The following is a 20816-nucleotide window of genomic DNA, read 5'->3' as shown; positions in this document are numbered from 1 at the left end:
CCTGTGATAATGAGCTTTCCTTACTCTGCAGAGATTTGTGCTTCAGGCATTTGATATTGTTAGAAATCTAGACTTACCTAGTCATCTTAAATGGACAATTTGGCTTAACTTGTTTGAATAACTGCATATAGGCAGGTGCAATATTTAAAATATTAACGTTGGAAAGCTTTGTATAGAACTATAAAAAGCTCCTTGGAGTAGCCATCTTCACCATCGGCTACATACAGCCCTCAGCATAAGGCCTTTGGGTCCAACCATGGCACAAATAACATTGAGTAATAACCCAATTTCTTAGAACAGTTAATAAATGTCCTTAGGTTATATTACTTTTGATGCAGTGGAGATAGGGGCTGGTTGCTCAGCCCTGCAGTTGTGAGGAAGACTAAGTGGTGTTTGCAGGTACAATGCGTTGTTGAACTCAGAAAAAAGGCAGTTCTACAGAGATATCCATGCATACTGTTTGTATACATACATACTACCCAGGCTGGAACAGAGAATTTCCAGATAATAGTGCAGACAGTTTCTTCAGTTATTTACACAGTCATTTCTTTGACATTATCCAGCCTTTTTTTATAAATTAAAAGTTATAATTAAAGAAATCAGACTCCAACAATTGTAATACATTGAGGTGCTGTACAACTCTCCTGTAAGGACAAATGTTATTCAAAAATGAGTATCAAATACTGTAACTTCAGTAATACAATTGCAGCTACTGCTGAAAGGGACTGTAACTTGCATATGCGTAACCATGAAGATAACAAACACTGTTACTTGTTTAGTCAGTAACCTGAGGAACAGGTCTAGTGAGAATCTCGTTATAAGGAGTGGTTAAGAGGTCGCCCTTATTGCTTTTCTAATACAATTTACATGCATTTCAACAACTCAAAATTGTGCTTACCTTGCCCAACAGCAGAGTGTATTTTTTCCACATCAAATTTAATCTTTGACCTTCCAGGTGTACTTAACATTTTTTCCCAAATCAAAGTTACATCTTTTAAGCATGGTGTGATTTCTTCATAGTCAAGTTTCAGACGTCTGTTCTGCAAATTGTTTTCTGAAGCTAGGAAGTGATATCGTGAATGCACCAGTTAATATTGTTTACTATTTATAAAATGGATTAATTTAACTTGGAACTTCATCATGCAATCCACCTAAAATTAAACTCTATTAATTCTGAAACATTACATGTCTAAATTTTTGTGATTGTGGGGTGTTTTGGTTTTGGTTTTTTAAGATATTGTACGCAATATTAACTGTGTTTGACCTGTTAAATTAGGTTCCTTACAGCTAGCCAACTCTTAAATATGAAGAAACATGAGACATGATGACTAATGAAATAAACGTGAGATTTTCCTAATAGGATTTTTCAATTTCCTGGCTCTTAAAAAAAATTAGTGCAGAAGACCTACACCAAATAAAAATACAAAACCAATACAGTCATCTATTTCTTATGCAGACAGCTCCATAATAGTAATGACAAAGTAAAAAAAAAATTACTTTAAAGGTGATCATTCACATGTCCATTTTTATGGACTACATATAAAAAGGAAAGTTCAAGTACAGAAAAATGCAAAAATGAGCAGAGCACAGGTTCAAAAGAATAAAGGACTGAAAAGGTTCTATAGTATTAAACAAAAATTAAAAAATACTCCTCAATAACACCCATTGAGCAAATTACAAATAACACGATTTGAAACCATATTTATGAAATAGCGTATCATGAAGTGACCATGATTTTTAATTAAGTTGCCATGATGTATTCACAGTACTTCATTGTTGTGATGATGTATTACTGTAACGCTAACAAGATACTCTCATTTTGAGGACATTCTGCCATACATCATAAGCCTACTGCCACTTCTGATTTCACAGTATGAATTCACAAAATCACACTCCTATGCGTTACAGTCTTGAGACAATCTATGTTAAAAGGATGTTATCTTTTGTTAGTTTAACTCTCCATTGTTTGTATGTTCAACTTGTTTATATAAATTTACTAAACAGTTAAAAATCACCTGAAATATACATGGCCCATAGTGACACTAAAATAGCCAACACACTAAGCTCATTTTCTTCTGAGATCTGTATCTGCAATTAAGGTTTTTTAGATTATCAAATTCTGAGAGTTGCAAAGCGTTAGCTTGTCCTGTACTCCCAGTGGCTAAAACAAGATTCTAGACTTTAAAAATGGAAAAAGAAAAGAACTGTTTACATTTGGGAAGTGTCCGCCTTACCTCCTCATCCTGTAGTTGCTTTCACATGTGAATGATTTCATTCAGTGAGGTTATTCAAGTGAGTTATGATGTTACCTAAGCGTTTGCAAGATCTGGACCTCACAGTATTTCATTTTGACATTTTCTAATTTAGTCTTTGACTTTTCACTTCAAAGTAGTATATTTCTTTTTAAAACATGACTTTGGCTGCACGTGTCTGACACATGCTTTACCCGTCCTGATACAGACAGCTGTAGCTTAATTTTACTCCTTAGGGTTTTTTTATTCCTGGTTTCTTTTGCTTTTGATTTTCCCCTGTAGATTATATTCAGTGTTTAACCATAGAACCACGTAATTACAAGCACTGACGGTTTTATTGTAGCTGTGTGTCCACACTGAAAGTGATTCTGTGCATCTAAACTGTCAACTTCCTTCACATTTTCTTCAGGTCAAATATAACATATTTACGTATTAGAGTATTAAAAAAACTCAGAACACAGGTGGTATTGTATGACGATAACTTAAAAATGTCATTTAAGTTTCAGCTTATATGACAAACTTGGAGAAATGTTTTAACGTTCCGCCTTTTGCAAACAAGTGTTTTCTGGTGCTTGGCAACTTTTCAGACTTTTCTGCTTTATTCAGTCTTCTTATGCCACATGCAAAAATGTGACAGTGGGAATGACATGCAAGGACTGAAGAGAGAATATGCCTTTATCAAGAAGCTTATTTTAGATACTGACACTACCCAATTCCCAATATCACACTTAAGCATTATCAGTAAAGATGCAACATCCTGTACATTTAATTTTAATAGCATTATCAGTAAAGATGATAAGCATTATCAGTAAAGACGCAACATCCTGTACATTTAATTTTAATATTTTTTTCAGTATTGAACAGTAGTACTCTGAGAATTATTACTGCGTGTAAAATATTTATTTTTACCTCCCAGAGACAAAAGCATCAGAACATGTGGCATTACATTACAAAGCTGTGCTCACTGCAGCATAGTCACCTGTTTTTTCAAGTACTGTCTCACCATCTGAGCTCTTCATGCAGCAGCTACCTAGGACAACTTCCTTACTCCACGGTGCATACTGCACAGCCTGGGTCTTCACTCATGCCAACACCCATCTCATTCATTCACTAACTAGCTTCAGACATACTCATCTTAGTGAATTTGTGACGGTTTTGCAATTGTTTCTTTTGGGCAGGCAAAACTGGAGCATCTGATTAAACTTGTTAAAATTTTTATGGATATTAATGTCCTGCAGTTGCCAAAAACTTGACTGCAGGCTGTAGGATTCAGATAACTTGAATACAAGATAATTTAAAAAAAAAAAAATCAGCAGTATAAATATACAGAACTGAGAAAAATTTATTTTTAAATGCTAGCTCCCATAAAAATTCCAAGTTACAGAACGACTTGACAGAAACTCATTTATGACAGCACTGCTCTAAGATGAAGGGATTGTATAGATCATTGCTCTCGGTACCTCTTTCTCCAGATGGCCTTGTCCCCTTAGCCAAGGACACTGTATATTTGGTATCCTTTGCCATATTTTATTTTACTGGATTAGCAAGTACATTTGCTGGGAACATGCCTGTCACCTGTGTGGTTCTTAGGAAATTCAGGTGTCAGGTGTTCTTCAGATATCAGGGGTGAAATAGGAGAGCTATATTACTAGGAGCAAATAGCCTACAGGTGGGCTAAGTGTTCTGGGAGGCCATATCCAATGTCCAAGAGAGGTGTTTTCTCCTTCCAGCCAGGAGTCTCAGCCCAAGTTTAAAAAAGGATTTCATGTTTGGTATACTGACCTTTTCACATGGCTGGGCCCTTTCACTGCAAATTGTTTTCTGATCACCCAGTTCTTCCTGGAAGACAATCCTTCCTCAGGTTTACACAAAGGCAAAGAAGAATTGCCATTCTCATGCCAGGTACCTCACCCCTTGAGGGTTCCTTCCTGAACATCTAAAATCAGCCAAATAAACATTCCTGTCCTCGTCATTCATATCTTCAAAGGAGCAGCTCTCAAGGGCAATCACTTATAATTCTGTATGCAGCTGCTACAATAAAATGTGTATTCTTAATCAGCTGCATTTTATGTGTAAAAATTGCCACCACAACAGATTTGTTGCAGCTATGAATTCAGCCACAGAAAAATTTTGGTTCACAACTGCAAATTCCAGTTTCTCAAGCTCCTTTTCATCACCCTTCTGACTAATCTAAGTCATTACTACTCCACACAAACCTTGCTTGCACAGTGTGTGTACACAGGCAGGCACCCACAGAAGTCCACAACCAGCTCCTTAAGAACTTCAATTCAACTTGAAGACTGGTTAAACAGAACGTTGCAATGGCCAATACTAAGACAATGACCTATGGATGCGAATGTAGAAAAGAATTCCGTTCATGATAGCGATTGTGCTGAATTCCTTGTCAGAGCTTCTAGACACCAGACTAAAAAACCCCAGCCATGGTAAAACTAGAAGAGTACCAATTAAGATCAAGTAAACAAACAATAAGGTGAAGTGATAAAAAAAAATAAGTGTAAATTGTAACCTACACTAATGAGAGCTGAGGGAGATGCTGCTAAACTGATTTATCTGTATGTTCCTAAAATGTTTTATTAAGGCTTGGTCCAATCCAGTGCCAAGGCCACAGAGCAAACCAAAAAGTGAACTTGTATTGCAGTAGGGTGTAATCAAGAACTTCACCAACCTTGTAACTTCTGGTTTTCTTTCTCCATTCTGAGGAGTAGTATCTGCTGAATAATGGCTTTCTTCCACAACTCGCGAAGCTCACGGGGTGTCCGTTTCCTTTCTTCTTTCACTGGCCCAAAGGGGCCATCTTCACACACTGGTTCCAATGGGGATCTCGGTGGAAGTTCTCCCAATTCAGAGTAATCTGAAAGAAAAAAACCCCAAAAAACAAGAGCTGATGCAACAGCTCACCACCCGCCAACCGACGCCCAGTCGGTCCCTGCGCAGCGGTCGCTGCCCCCCGGTGAACTCCCCCCAGCTTATATACTGAGCATGACGTCATATGGTATGGCACATCCCTTTGGCCAGTGTGGGTCAGCTGTCCTGGCTGTGCCCCCTCCCAGCTCCTTGTGCACGTCCTCACTGGCAGAGTATGGGAAGCTGAGAAGTCCTTGACTTAGTATAAACACTGCGTAGCAACAACTGAAACATCGGTGTGTTATCAACATTATCCTCATACTAAATCCAAAACACAGCACTGTACCAGCTACTAGGAAGGAAATTAACTCTATCCCAGCCAAAACCAGGACATTCCCAAATGACAGTTTCAAGCAGATTTACAAGCTGCTTCTGAATAAGAATCATATTGGCCAAAGCCTGGAACATTTTTTTCTATAACCTGATAAAAACATTATACCATACACCAAGACCATGGCTTGCTAATTACAACTTTACAAGGACAGAACTAAAAAGGGAAAGGCAAGTTTGAGAAATTGCAAAAATACAACCTACAGCTGAAACCGGGCATGATTCAAATAGCAGATCAAATCAAATATAGCACCCACATAGTTTAAAGAATAATCTCTAAACTGTGTTTAACAAAGAAAACACACACCCTTAGCTGCACAAACACACCACCGCCTAAGGCCATACAATGGGATGATTACCAGTTCTTAAAGTAAACATGCAGAGAGAGAGACAGGCACCTAAGACATGTTTGCTCTCACTTCTAATTTTTAACCATGTCATAACCTTCTGCACTTTTTCTTTTGGCTTCAGCTGGTCTACCACAAAATGTATCTTTTTGTCAAGCATGCAAGGTAATTCCAAGAAGACCGAAAACACCAGAAAAGAAAGTGAACATTAAATAAATCTCAGGCAAATTGAAAAATCTTTTCTTTTTAGAGAAAGGGTAAACAACATTCTTTTTAATCAAGTTCTCAACATAGGAAGCATAAGTTCTTATACTTTGTTTTCTTAACGTGTGCTGCAATATCACGTAATTTTGTTGTTTTATACAGCTTCTCTGAAGGCTCAATAGTCTTTAATATAACCTGTATCTAGAAGAAAAATTACTCTTTAAATCACCTTTAAAATGAATGGTCAAAACCACCCATCTCTTCCTACCAAATCCCAAACAGAAAGCCATCGCAACAGCACTTCTCCTTCAGCCAAACAGAATGGCTGTGAAATGTCTCCCTGAGGACAAGTCAACCAGTTATGCATGCAAGAAAATGCTTTAAAATCAGTGCAACAAATATCATTCCCTGGACTCTCCAGCCAAGGACAAGTACATCTGTGCATGCTATTTCAAACAGCTCCTGGAGAAGTGACACTCCTGAAACAATTATTCTGCGTGGTAGCTCAGTAGTCCATTTCTTTATCATTGGCTAGCATAATGATAAAGATTTTGAATTAAACACACACACACAAATTATCTCATCTCTACAAACTAACAAAATAGGAAGTTTTTCACCCCTTCAGAATCTGCTCAGAAAGCTACCATATAGTGACTCACACGGTTCATATGCAGCTATTCTTTTCTTGTTTGTTGAAAGGCACTCACACAACTAAACTCAGATGACTAAATAAGAATGGAAACGTTCACAGCTGTTGGCTTCTGCTTTTCTAAGTTTTGCCACTGTCAATCTTTTCCTCTCAAAGAGTCAGAGACAAATAGGGTGGGTCCAAAACCACCTATTTCCTTATACAACTTTTATTTGTTTGTTACCACAGTTAAATTCAAGGGCTAAAATATACATATAAAAATAAATGTAACATTTTCAGCTAGCAGCACAAATTAAACCTTTACAAACTTGCAACTCTGTGCAAGCGTGGATACCCACACTTTGGGTATCTACAGCATTTCAGAGAACAATGAACTTCACTGGAATGTGAATTAGGCAAAGGACAAATATGTGACACTTTAATGGCCATCACCATTTGTGGCAGAGAAGTAGGAAACACTGACAGAAGCATTCAAAAATACAGCTGGTTATGAAAAATATCAATACAATGAAAAAAAAAATTATATCCCTTAAGAGAAACTGGTAAACATTCATTTAATTTTTTTCTTTACAGGTAAATGGAAAGACTTCAGTGGGCAAAGATCTGCAATTATAAAAGAGGTTTGGGTAAATGTCATCAGGTAGAGAAGGAACACACTCTTGATAATCTTCAACTTGTGTTGACAATTAAAGGAAAATTATTTTGATTTGATTGTTGGTTTTGATGCACACACTATACTGTCAACAGTGTTCTGTGCATATAGTAGCTTTCACACCAATTTTTCTTAGTGCATGTTAAAGAACATTATAAGGGAAATGCTCTCAAGAATAATGCTGGTAGAACTGCCTTAATTTGCTTGAATAAAATAATAAACTTAAAAAAATAAGAATACCATCTTGAAGGAAAGTTTTTCATTTTCTCTAAGGCTGCATTACATGCACAAATTAACATCGCCGTAAGAAAGAGGAATTAATGAAAATGGTCACCAAACATTAATGCAAAGAGTAAAAGTGATCCAGATACATACACCCTTACCCACTGTATGCTATCTGTAGTCTATTCACTTTTTATTACATTCTTATAGCATCCAATACAGAATGCATGTACATCTTGGGGGAAACAAATCTCTTCTCACCCTACACATCCTCTCAATGGTTTATGGATCTTTAGAGTCAGACATGTATTCTGGTTTTATGCATGTATGTGTTAGAAAATATCAGACTATCTACCGAGGCAGTTTATGGTTACCCACTTGCAAAAAAAACAGGCTGCCAAAACGCATGCAAGGAAATGGATTAAACCCATTGCATTCCTAAAGCAAGAATTAATATATCCAAGACCTAAAATCTTCCTGTTTTTAACATGCACGTTCTACTTTCTCAGTGCAAATTTTGTGGATTGGTCTTCACGACCAACTTAACAAAATATCACCTTCTGATTTATTGGAGATGTTACTCACCTTTCGTCCTCCAGTGATCCAACTTACTGTGGCAACACCTGAACCACTGCAAAGCATTAATTATTCAAGTCCATGGTCCTGCTTCCATTTAGGCTGAAAATTTCTTGTCTATTACTGACTAACCTGATAAAATCAGTATTCACTGAAAGAAATTTAACTCACAATGCTTAAGGCTATAAAAGAAAACAGAGAGGTTACAAAATTCTATAGGCTGAACAATTATGATTATCAACCCTACCTCTAATTCTTCTGTGGAAGAGCCCTAGACTTGATTTTACCTTCCAAATGGCAGCTCCTTTTCTATCCTTCCTTTCTTCTTATCACTTGTGGATATTTAACAGAAAGTCTAAAGTCTACTCTGATAAAATGCAATACATTCACAACCTGCCTTCCTTCCCATGTCCATGCTGGCATGTAGCAGGATGTATAGAAGCCAAAATGAACCTGTTTAACTGCTCAGGTGGCTTGTCTAAAGTTTGCAGAGTTGCATCAGCTGTTTGGCCGGTAAAGGAGGCAGGGGAGGTGGAATGTGCAGGTAAAGCAAAGTAAAAAACCAGACATTTGGTAAGTCAGCACTAACCCATGTCCATGAATATACAACAAGGTGATCAACAGACCTGCCATCCGGCTTCCAGATCCAGAACAGGTAAGAGTAGAAATACTGTAACAAGAAACTGAGTATTTCGTTATTACGCACAAAAGACCTGGAGGATAGCAGAGAAAGCAAAGATAAATAGTAGAGCAATTCAACTGAACATAACTGGGAGCTCATGTTCCACTGAATTAAAATGCCATGTGTTAAAATCCAAGTAATTCGCAGCCTTCAAAACCTTTATGAGACTAGTAAGTGCACTTAAGCAGGATCTGAACACTTCAGCACACACTGAAAGACTGCTTCCCTGTTCATCTGCCAATCTCGTCAGCTTTTGTTGACTCCTATTCCACGCTTGACCTGTACTCCTTTCAAATACGTTGCTCCCTTCCCTGCAGCTTCCATATAAAATTATACCTCCATACATGGTACTTGTACAAGCCTACCACACTTCTACTCTTTAAGGTCCAGGACTGTGCAAGCTGACTCAATACCTATTACTGTATTTTATCAACACACAGGTTATTCTCCATTTGAAGTTCATACTTGGACTACCCTTCAGAATTACTCTTCTGCGCAACGCAATTCTACAAGTCTGTGGGTCCAAACTAAGTATTCCTTGAGAAACAACGTACTTCACTGGGAAAGCCACCAGCTTTCCTGTGCTTGTGAGAATTTGTGCAAGGTGTACAATGAACTGCAGATGAAACTGCTCATGAAGCAGATGGAAATGTTGCACAAATGTACTAGTGCATCCATATGTACCTCAAAAGCACTGCTCTGATGCTCCCACCACTTATACTACCCAAGAAAGAACAAGGCCAATAGGAACAATGGACTGAGATGGAATTTGTACAGCAGATCCATTCATTTATACTCAGCTCTTTGGCTTCACATGGCAGTGCTTCAATCCCAAGATGCAGAGTATCCCTACACTCCAAAAGGATCAACAAATGCGTTACACAAAACTCTCATGTGCAAAGATGACACACAAAACAAAGTACAAAAGATTATGAAGAAAGTATCATGGTATATTGCTACCAGGGACCACACTAAAGAAAGTTTGTGAATTAAAAGCTGGTGAATGACTGCAGTAGTAATTAAAACAGACAATATTTGACTGGTAGTGATATAAACAGGAAATTTCATTAGCTCCAGAAGAAGCTACAATGAATATAGAGCATTTGCTGGGACCTGTGGGACAACATTAAAGTATTCCAACAGTGAGCGATTAAAATGTTGCCTTAAACCTTATTTTCTAGGAAATTTCATTTGTAATTGACTGGAAAAAAATTTAATCAATAGTTTCTTATTCAATCAATCTCAGTATTAAACAAGGCTTTCCAAAAACAAGAAGAAAAAAAGGAAACCCACTAAGAGAAACCACACACACAAAGTGAAAAAGAATAGATGTGACAAACCCACCTAAAAGCCTAAATTTTAAAAACATTCTTTCAGAAGCACTTAGTCTAACCAACCTCAAATACCAAAAACAAGATAACAAGATTCATCTTTGACTAGAAACTGCAACACTTCACATAGAAAAGAAGGGCTTGTTTTATTTTTATAGGAAGCTAATAAGGAGGAGTCTCAAATATAATGCATTACTGCCCTCCTCACTATGGAGTTGTTTACACATGGCTCTCCAAATGCAGTGTTTACCAGTCACACGTGCTCTCCAGGGTTAAGAAGTTAGGCAAGATATGGTGAGAATGTGTATGGAAGAATTCCATCAAGGATTTTATTTTCTGCATTACGTCATTTTTCTTTGTTGCATTTTAAACATTACAAAATTCAGCTTAGCAAACAAACAAGAGAATCTTCATAGTCATGTAAGATTAAATTGCCCAAAAGAAAGGACTTTCACAACATCCTTAGTTAGTTCTCTTCAGATCTTCCATTCAGGCAGTGCAACACCTTCTTTCATACATGATACAAAATTAAAGAGGAACTGCAAACTTCTATAACCAAGAATATGATATCCCTATTATTTTACACAGATGTCTGGAATACTTGACTTCATAACCAAATGTGGTAACATGACCGGGAGACTTCTGTTACCAGAAAGCTTCAGATATGGAATCACAAGAAGCAACAAGTTCTTGTAGTCTGACGTACAACTTAAGGCAATGGCTGAATGAGGAATTCTTGAAAAATTGTGTATTTCAATACAGTTGATTAAAATCAGCTCTGAGAGATGCTTTAGAGTTTGATTTTTCTTTTAAAGACAAAAGCTTCTTAAAAAGTAATCACTACCGCCAAATTCACCCCATTTACTAATATTATGAAGCCCTGAGAAATGAATGCCCCGATATTTCAATGGGCACAGAAGGCATCATGCATGTGGTACTTACTGCTTGTAGCCAAGATCCTACGCTGCAAATCAAGATTATGAGCATATATTTGCTCTGAGAGGGACAGAACTGAGTAATCAATTCTAACCAACTGGCTTACAGCAGTACCAACTTACAGCATTTAAAAACTAGTCATTAGTTAATTAATAATAATTTTCTTGCTAAAAAAGAGCCATTAAAACAGTATTGGAGGACACATTACAAATAATTTACACCACATAAACATTCTAAGTATAGAATGCTAAAGCAACAGTTTACAGTATTTCCAGTACTACTACAAAATTATTTAAAAAATATTTTTGCTTAAATAATGGAAGAGATATAACCCTCACCACAAAGCACATAAATAGATAGGTAGGTGCTAACTACAACTGGTTTTAAGAATAAGAGTTCTTCAAATCCGAACTTTTCGTCAGCACTTAGGATTTAACAGTTTGCTACCTCTGTCTGCCAGAGACTGAAACCCAATTCATTTTAACAAACGAATCAAGTTTTTTTTTCCTGTACAGAGATACTTGTACTTTCTAAAAAAATTTTTTTCTGCAAGTCAAGTTGCAAAATACTACATAGTTGTTCTGGATAAAGTTCCTTTTTTTCATCTGAATCTATTCTGAGTACTGCTAAGCAATACCAAGCATCTCATTCCTCTGAACTGCAATTTCTTTCACTGTTCAACATGTAACTCCACCCCACTGCTCACCTTAAAAAAAATCACCCATTCTCCAACCTAAAACTGACACAGCTGTTATAAAAATCTTGCTGTCTACTGCCAACACACCTCCCACAGCAAGAAAGCTCATGACAAGCACCATCACTTTCCCACCATTTACTTCAGAAAACTATTCACACTCCCTTTAAATCCAGCACTTGACTTTACTCTGCTGGGAGTTTCTGACAATCTGCAAAACAGTTCTCCCACTATGACCAATTCTGAATAGTCAACATGTGAAAACTGTAATGAAAATAGTCCCCTGCACAGAGATTTGTAGATGCTGAATAAAAGTATGCAAATATCCTGCTGCACTGCAGTGCAAGGTGAAGTTTCATGATCACTCTGCACTGATCGAAGTGTGTCCTCCTCCTGAGTAGGGTAAGAGCACCCACCCTCAGCTTCCAGACATGTGTCCCTGACTGCCTCCCTGTGCCTGCTCTAGTGCTTGTGCACAATACTGTGAGTGGGACTAGAAAACTGATACAGATGAAAACTAATCACCTTTTTTGAGTGAGCCCATACTTCATCTGGTTTAAAATGATCACCAAGTTGTTCCCTTCACCTTTTTACCAGTGAAGACAGAGAACTAGGAAGTCCTAAACCTTTTGCATAGCCACAGAATGTGGCTTTTGTTAGAGAGAGACTACAGAAGTATGAAGATCTGGCTGCAAGTAGGGAGGGCAGGTATAAAGGTAAAAATCAAGATCATATATAGAAAACAGGACAAAAAAGCTTTAGAAAAAGAGATTAATGAAAACCTTCTTTCAAAAGAAATATTGTATTGTAACAGATCAAAGTGTGATCCATTTTGTAAGTGACCTCTGCTCCTCTTTTTCCATCTCTCCACTTTGCAGGATACAACACTCATTCCGCTCCCACAAATAAAAAAGAAAAATATCAGAGCACAAGACACTGAGTGTGTCTCAAGGTAGCGGTGAGAGAAACGCTGCCCCCCAGTGCTCCACACCACCCACAGCAGCACAACCATTCCATGGGAAGCAGCAAACAGCAGGAGATGAGGTTGAACATTTGAACTGTAGCTTGCTACAATAGAACTAGCATAATTCAACCCTGCAAACCTCCAGCTACCAGCTGGAAAGCAATAAAAATCTTTACAGCTCATTTCACCTATGCAGAAAATCCTTTCTAGATCTCCAAACTGGAGATCAGCCTCATCTTCAGGCTCACCAGAGATCACCTGGCTGTCCTGCCAGGCAGCAAATTGCATAATGCCTCTCCGATGTGCTTCATTGTAAAGTTATGTGCAGAAGCAGGGGAAAACAGCGGGGAAAGGCAAAAGTGGCAGCACCCACAAGAAGGAGGTGGCTGGAGGAGGACCTGCACATGGGACATTGCTCCCATAACAACCAAAAATAACGGTTTCCTGTACCTGAGGCTTTCTGTTGTCTCAGAGCACTCACCTTGCCTGAGTGTGGCTGGATTGAGTCCAGTCATCAGGCAAGGCAGGAATCTCAACTGGGAAGAAAAAAAAATTGCTTTCTGGTGTACCTATTTGCAATATTTTTTTTTTTTTTTAACTCTACCGATTTAGGACTATTTTTCATTTTACTCCTGAACTAGTAAGAAATGAACACCCTCCTTCACATATAATAAACCCCTCCTTTTAAATAATGGTGTCTGCAAAACAAACAGCATGCTCTCTGCCTGGTAATACAAAATGCAACCACGAAAGCACAGTGAGCAATCATTTCTCTCCAGCTGAGCTACAGGAAATGAAGTTTTAGCTCGAACTACTTATGAACACCTCCTAAAGAGGTAAAAGATCCAGAAGTGCAAGACAGTGGGACTCAAAGTGCTGTCAGCTTCACGTGGGAACTCAGGACACTAGACACCTCTCAAGTTCAGAACCTCATAAGATTAAGCTCAAAATTTCTGCAAAAGCTATGTACCAGTTGTCTGGGTTTTGTTTTTGTTTTTTTAACTTTTAGTAAATACACCTTCATACCCTGCTATGTTAACCACACAGAGTGGCAATGAACATGATGCATTTTGAGATTCAGCTCTCCCATTGCCTATACAAATGGAATCACAAATGTTAGGATCTAGATCTTTCTGTGTGTATAAAGCTTAAAGTTGTCTCTATTTCTTGTGACATCTTACACATGCATATTTACTGATTACAACCCAAAGAAGTTACAGCCACAGAGCAGTTTCATTTTGTTGACAGTGCCTGCCCACATGTTGTCAAAGCAACGCGTAGTTCAGGCATACTAGTGGATTTTATGTTTAAAACAAAGTTTAGTAAAGCAGCCTATGCTAAGCTTGAAAAACTTAATCATCTCTGACTCACAGAGATCTGGGTCTCTTGGTTGGCCAACTTACTAACTTTAAAAAAATCCCTAGCCTTTTTTCTTACTGCTCTCCTGAAGAGTACCCTGGAGTGGCGTGTGGGCTATTGCACTTGAATGGAGAAATTGGTCAGTGGAGTCACAGTGTATAAAGGGAAACTCGTGAACGTTCCCTTGTTTCCCTCTTAATGCTGACTTTTGCAGAGCATGACAAAACATGTTTTCTTTAAAACCTTCTTTGCCCTCTGTCCAATTTGACTGAAATTGATCTTTTGGTGATACATCAGCTGTTTGCATAAATTCTGTTTCCAAAGGAAATCAGTCTAAAAAGAGCAAGAAAGACTTTTAAAAAAAAAAAAAAGACAGACAAGGAAGTACAGGTAACTTATCAAATCAATAAACCCTACTGCATGTGCTGCTTCTCCTTGAGAGAGTATGAAAGAAAGAAGAACAAGATGATGAATGATAGCTAGTTACATTTACTTTGGAACTACCTAGGTTACTAAAAGTTAACTGTGGTGGTGAGTCCAATGTAAGATCATCTGTACAGCAGCTCTCTTAAAGGCCACAGACACTGGATCATGAGTGAGTATCCTTTACTGTCAGAAACGTTCCAGGAGATGCATGAAAATCCAAATGGAAAAACCCAATACTTGTTATAAATAATAAACGCCCCCCAACTCTGAGTTTTCTCCCTCTGTTCATAAGTTGAATATGTACATTGGAACAAAAACAGCAAAAGAAAACAAGAGTGAAGAAAAAGGCCAGATATTTTAAATTGCTCCTCCTATTAATAGCAGTTCCTGTTTTCAATTTTGGCCACACTTGTTTCTCCAACTATTCTGCTTATCCAGCTGTAGGTTGTTAAGATTGTATCTTGCAGCTATTATGTCTCAGAGGAAATGTTTGGATAGGCAATTTAGTTTTGGGGTTTTTTTCCCTATTTAATATGGGAAGGTTTTGTGGCTTTCAAAAAGAAGTAAGACTATTTCCAGTCACAAAAAGATGCATCAAACCTGCAAAAACAGTAGCTTCACAGAACAGCTAAGGTTCTAACAGCTCCTTCATATGCCTTGAAGTATAGGAGAGCATTTCACATGTATGTTTACACAACATGCTCTTGACATCACTTTGTTTTGAAGTACACTAAATTTGAGAGGCATCTATGCCCATATACAGCTTACCCCATCGTCAGTCAAATTACGTTGCAAGCAATGCATTAATGACAGAAACACTTTTGTTACACTTTTGTGTCCAGTTAATCAAGGTCTCTCTTTAAGATGCAAGAAAAATGTCTCGGTGACATGAAGACTTTTTACTACAATGTACTGTTCCCTCCTGTTCCCTTATACTTTTTCTTATTTCTTATACAATGGTCTTAGAGATCAGTCAGAAGGTAGAGCTTGCAGAGCTCAAGCTGTGAAATTCAAACTTTAGTGAGCCAGAGACCATTATCTACAGACACAAGCTTCTCTGAGGCATTCTTGGCCTCAGCATGTGCTGTACCGTCTGGCTCACATGAAGTGAGATGCATAAAACGATGCACCTGCATGCTCATGTGCAGTGATTTTTTTTCTAGTCTGTGGTTCTTTAGCTCTACAGAATTTCAGGAAATAAATATGAGAACAGTGGGTAACTATAGCTCAAGTGGCAAATGTCACAGACTGGAGCAGCATACGTGAGGTCAAATTCAGTCTGGTATGAAGTACACGCTACAGAACTCAACTGAGGTCATAAAAGAAATTTAATTCCTTCTGCTAGGCCTGGATTTTTCTAGTCTATAGTTCTATACTCCAGCATGGAAATACGAAATAGAAGCATCACCTTTTCTTCAAAGCAATACTTGGTGATACATTTTTTTCCCAGAACTCATTAAAATAGTACACATAAAAATAATTTCTTCTCTGGTTAGTTAATTTGACACAATCGGAACTATGTTGTCGGTAGACAAAATGATCCATGCTTCACAGACTACATCCACTAACAACGTTCATGGGAGCAAATAAACACACACTTTACCATCATATCGGCTGGGAGAATCACATGCTTTCTGAGGGGTTGCCACTCGCAGGAATATCTGTTGCCTCCATGAATGCCGTCGAGTTCTTACAGGGCTGTCCACATCAATGGCCTGCTGGCTGTGTTTGGATACGTAGTCGCTAAAATTGCAGAACACAGAATGGCTTGTGAGTAGGTTACCTGAATCTGCTAGTAACAGTGACACAGTCTTCAGTGAATACAATAACACGAACCATCAACTAAGGAATGCAGTGTGCTGTGCACATGCTGGGTCAAGCTCTTAGGTAGGTGAAGCTTGCTTTGTGGCAGCAGGCTTATACAAGGCTGCAAACATCACTTAGGTTCACCAAAAGGGGCTGGCAGCTCTGTGTAATCTGCTTTCTCCAGTTTTAACTAATCTTCAGCTTTCTTTGCAGCAGTGTATTAAACACAATGCATTAAAGACACATACACCATAATGTCTCTTTACCATTCTGCTATTTAAATGCCATCCACAAAATCTGGCAATTATTCACAGGAGACACAAAGAACTGCTGATGTCTTTTATCAGCACACATCAAGGAGCTTTATAAACACCAACTAAACCGCCAACCTTCTGTGAACTGGGTATGTAATATATTCCTTCACAACACAGACTTTGAGCAAAACTCTTAACTTTTGTGTTTGCAAGTCACCATCTGAAATAAGCAACAAACTTGGGAACAGTGTCCAGGAACCTTGGATGTTACTCCTTTGATGTAATCCACAAACTACATACAGAGGTTTTTATTCAGAATATTCAATGAAATAGTGAACAGCAATGCTGTTTTCCTATTAAAAATCCCACTAATAACTTTCACCCGTTACATCTTTAAACTATTCATTGCTTTGTTCCAGCCATTGGCTAAATAGCTGCATGAGACTTTGTTGAAGCTGAAAGGGATAAACGAACTTCAAATAGCTCTGGCAGCAACTGGGAGAGCATTTTAAAGGCCATCCTCCCCTTCCAATTTGAGGACAATGACATTGCTTTAGGACGAACCACGCATATTCTCTTAATTGAAAACTGCTATTACAGTCCTTTGGCAGGAATAATCACAGAAGTATATAGATGGAAGTTGTTTGATTACAACATCAAAATGGCTAAGTTCTGCAATCTTAACGGGAGAGGAATCTGGGATAGCACCATCCTTTTGACAGCAATCACATGCAGAATACATGCAAGTGAACGGTTGCACAAATCAGGTTTTGCAAGTGCGAGAAGCATTTGAAGTATTTCACACAAAGAAACCTTTGGAAATACAGTTTTACCTCCAGGCTTTAAGAGAGAACCCTACCTTGTCGTGCTCCTAAAGTCAGAGGTGTTATTTTCATCTACAGGAGCCAGAAATTTTAAGAAATTTGGCACAGAAGAGGAAGAATGAAGCTTTTTCCTTAAGGCAGTACGGTAGGAGATGCTGAGAGTGCAGTTGGGAAAAGTATAGTTTAGAACAAAGAAGTATAAATCCACAGATTTAAAATAATACATACTGCTAAGTTTCAAACAAAAAGCAGCTAAATCCTGAAGGCCTGAATATCAAGGAAACCAAAGTCAAAACTGAAAGTGCTAACAAAGTGCTACTTTGAAATACATATTTCTTTGGGCAAACTAAAGTGTTCCAACATAAATAAATGTACTTCCAGTAAAGTTGTTATTCTTTGCTATATCCCAAGATTTTTAGTGCCTGTTTCAAGTAAATTCCTTTAATCTAATAAGAACTGATGCCAACCTTATCATTGTACATTTACTTAAATACCAGTTTCAATGACTGACTAAGTTTGGGGCAAAAGGTTAGGAAAAGCTGACACTGATAATCATTGTGCTGGCGAAAGAAAAATAAGACTTTGGCAAAAAACATTTTGTCAAGCATTAACAAATGTTAATTTTTATTAATTATATTTTAATTTTTATTCAGTTTTATATACTTACATTCAGACAGGGTTTTATTCAGACAAGCTTGGAACTTTTAAGTTAAAAGCTGAGCCTTCCAATTGATCATTTAGGATTGTGGCTCTATTTATGCAACAGACAGGAGCACTAATCAAATTTCATCAACAGTCTTCTGGCCAACATAATTCTGCTCTTTCTTTTAAAATAACAAGCCCCCAACATACTCAGAAGGAGGTTAATAGAAGGAAGTGAGAACAACTCAGATACGAAAAGCTTCTGCATGCATGGAATGAAAACATAGAAAGTTACTTGGCTGATGATACTAGATTCCCTTTTCTCAGAAAAGTACACAAAAACATGAGTAGGAGAATTTACTCCTGAAAAACTAAGTTTAAGAAAGAACTGTTTCTGATAAGCCATAATGATATATCTGCATGGCCTTTAGTGCTGTCTCCTGACGATGTGAATGGGATGGGGGGATACTCTGGGATAATCACTAGTATGAAGTGAAGCTGTTTTTAGTAGCTGGTACTGAGCACGAAGAAGATAAGGCTGTAGCATGGTGTGCCCTGCAAACAGGTTTCACTTACAATCACATTGTAAATCCATCAGAATTACACAGTAATTTCACTTACAGAATACAATCAACTTGGGCAGTTTGACTTTATTGATTTAAACTCATTAACCCATTTGATATCCCTATCAATTTCTGTTTTCAGTCTTCTTGCTTAGAGATTCAATATGCTATACCCTTAAATGACAGGGAAAGCAAAGAAGTTTCTACTGTGCGTGCAGAATCACTACCAAATCTTGGAAAAATGTGCTTTTGAGAATTTAACCTTCAGGATTCAAGTAAGTCTTATTAAAATGAACAGTTAAGAGGACATTGTAGACTCGTATTTCCTCCCCTGAGCTATACCATACTTCTGAGGCAAAGCTAAATTAAGAGAGATGCTAATTAGTACTCAGCAAATACAACTGAAGGAACTGGTGAAACAAGGTTCTCAGTTGAGTGTTTTCTCAGGATCAGAAGAATCAGCACCTTGGGGAAACAGGAAACCTTCACCCAAGAGAACAAAACCAAACAATAAACAGTAGCAGCAATAAAAATTGCTGCCAATGGCCATTGGCAGCGCTTCCAAGGACATTTGGTCTCATTAGCCTTTTGAGCTAAAATAAGCAGTTTTAGCTCAAGGGGTTAAGAAAGGGTTTCACAGTTAAGATTTTTAGGGAGCTACATGTTTCAGGTTCTCAGGGAAATGATGGGTTAATATCCTTTTCTCAATGTTCTCTGTATTTCTCTATTTTTGTTCTAAGAAAGGAGGCACAGAAAAGTATCATTTGATATTGCTCAAAGTAACCAAGAGAAATACATGAGCTGGTGGGTTGGGGTTTTTTGTTTGTTTGTTCTTGGGTTTTGGTTTTTGGGGGAGTGGGGGGTGTGGTGGTCTTTTTTTTTTTTTGTTTGTGGGGTTTTTTGTATCAGCTCTCCACAGTCCTGCTATTTCTTGCCCCATTTAGTTAACTTAGTCAATTTGCATTTAATGTCGGGCACAAAAGAATATTAATATGTTTCTGTGTTACCAGGAACAAAGCAGAACAGAACTGAATTATTCAGGAGGGACAGAGTGAGCTGGATCACAGGTTCTTGGCAACTTATCCCTCACAAAATTTAAGCAGTGCTGCTGTCTGCTGCATAACAAGTTCCTTTGGAGCAACTTCCTCTAAAGAAAGTCATGTGTCTGAAAATTTTATTTATTAAAACAAAAAAATTATGTAAGTAACAGCTCTACACAAGAGTTCCCTCTCCCATAAAAATCTACCACCTTTGGTCTATATTAAATTATTTTAATTATTTACACTATATAGCTTCATATTTATGACATGGTTAAACAAACCCTACCCCAACCTATGTACAGGTGCTAGCTCACCTCTTTTGTGCAAAATGCCCACTTTGTTCTCCACTTGAATTATGCCTTAGATATTTAAAAAAGTTGGGTGAAGAGGCCGAGGGATTAAGACGAGCTAGAGTAGGAGAACGCGCAAGTTGACCAGAAGAACTTTTAGATTCGCCGACAGATGTGTTCAAACCATATAGTGGGATTCCAACCAGAGCGATGAAGTTGAGGTAGCACAAAGAACAAAACACAGTAAGAGAGGGGAAGGGGGGGGGGGGAGTGAAATCTCTTCTCTAATCTCTGAAAGGGACTTGGCATATACAAATGAGCCATTTTCTATGTTTTTCACAGTTAATGAAGTAACTGTAAGAGGCCGAACATTTTAACCCAATCAGCAAAGTCCCAAACACACACTCACAGGCTTCAGCAAGGCATTTCAGCATATGACTAAATTTAAACTCCCAAAAAACCTGTCAATGACACACCCCTTTCTTCTCCCTCATATGTGCTTCCCCTTGGTTTCTATGATAAAGTCAGGCATATGATCAAGAATTCTAATGGATGAGAAGAGAAATGATACATGAAAAACTGAATTTATTTACACTTTGGAAACAAATTATGAATTGAGGTAAGCTGTTCAAAAACACTCATAAAACATACAAGACTTATTAAAAGTCTATCATTCCAGTGATTTTTCAGAACTTTAAGTATACTTTTCTACTAAATTTTCTATTTCCCCTGGTTCTGTACATTTGCTATGAAAGGGAAGCAACAGTGATTTCTTTTTGGTTTGAGTTATGTGAGGGAGCAGGCACAAGCAGGTCTTACTAAAAATTACATGATCAAACCCAAATAGA

The 20816-nt window shown here is 37.8% G+C and overlaps 1 protein-coding gene across 4 annotated transcripts in view; it reads right to left on the bottom strand.

The window, feature by feature from the left end:
* Positions 1-20816, bottom strand: part of TBC1D1 (TBC1 domain family member 1) — a 120688-nt gene that overhangs the window by 23860 nt on the left and 76012 nt on the right. For 3 of the 4 annotated variants that reach the window (XM_076336082.1, XM_076336083.1, XM_076336085.1), the window contains 5 exons: positions 19993-20121; positions 17469-17588; positions 16153-16292; positions 4939-5124; positions 899-1060 (listed from right to left, as the gene is read on the bottom strand). In XM_076336082.1, the coding sequence (XP_076192197.1) occupies positions 899-1060; positions 4939-5124; positions 16153-16292; positions 17469-17588; positions 19993-20121 (737 nt within the window). The remainder of the gene's footprint in view (positions 1-898; positions 1061-4938; positions 5125-16152; positions 16293-17468; positions 17589-19992; positions 20122-20816) is intronic. The other variant, XM_076336084.1, reaches the window with a different exon arrangement.

The sequence above is a fragment of the Aptenodytes patagonicus genome, chromosome 4, assembly GCF_965638725.1.
Source record: "Aptenodytes patagonicus chromosome 4, bAptPat1.pri.cur, whole genome shotgun sequence".
Classification (NCBI taxonomy): domain Eukaryota; kingdom Metazoa; phylum Chordata; class Aves; order Sphenisciformes; family Spheniscidae; genus Aptenodytes; species Aptenodytes patagonicus.
This window is presented reverse-complemented; position numbering and strand designations above follow the sequence as displayed.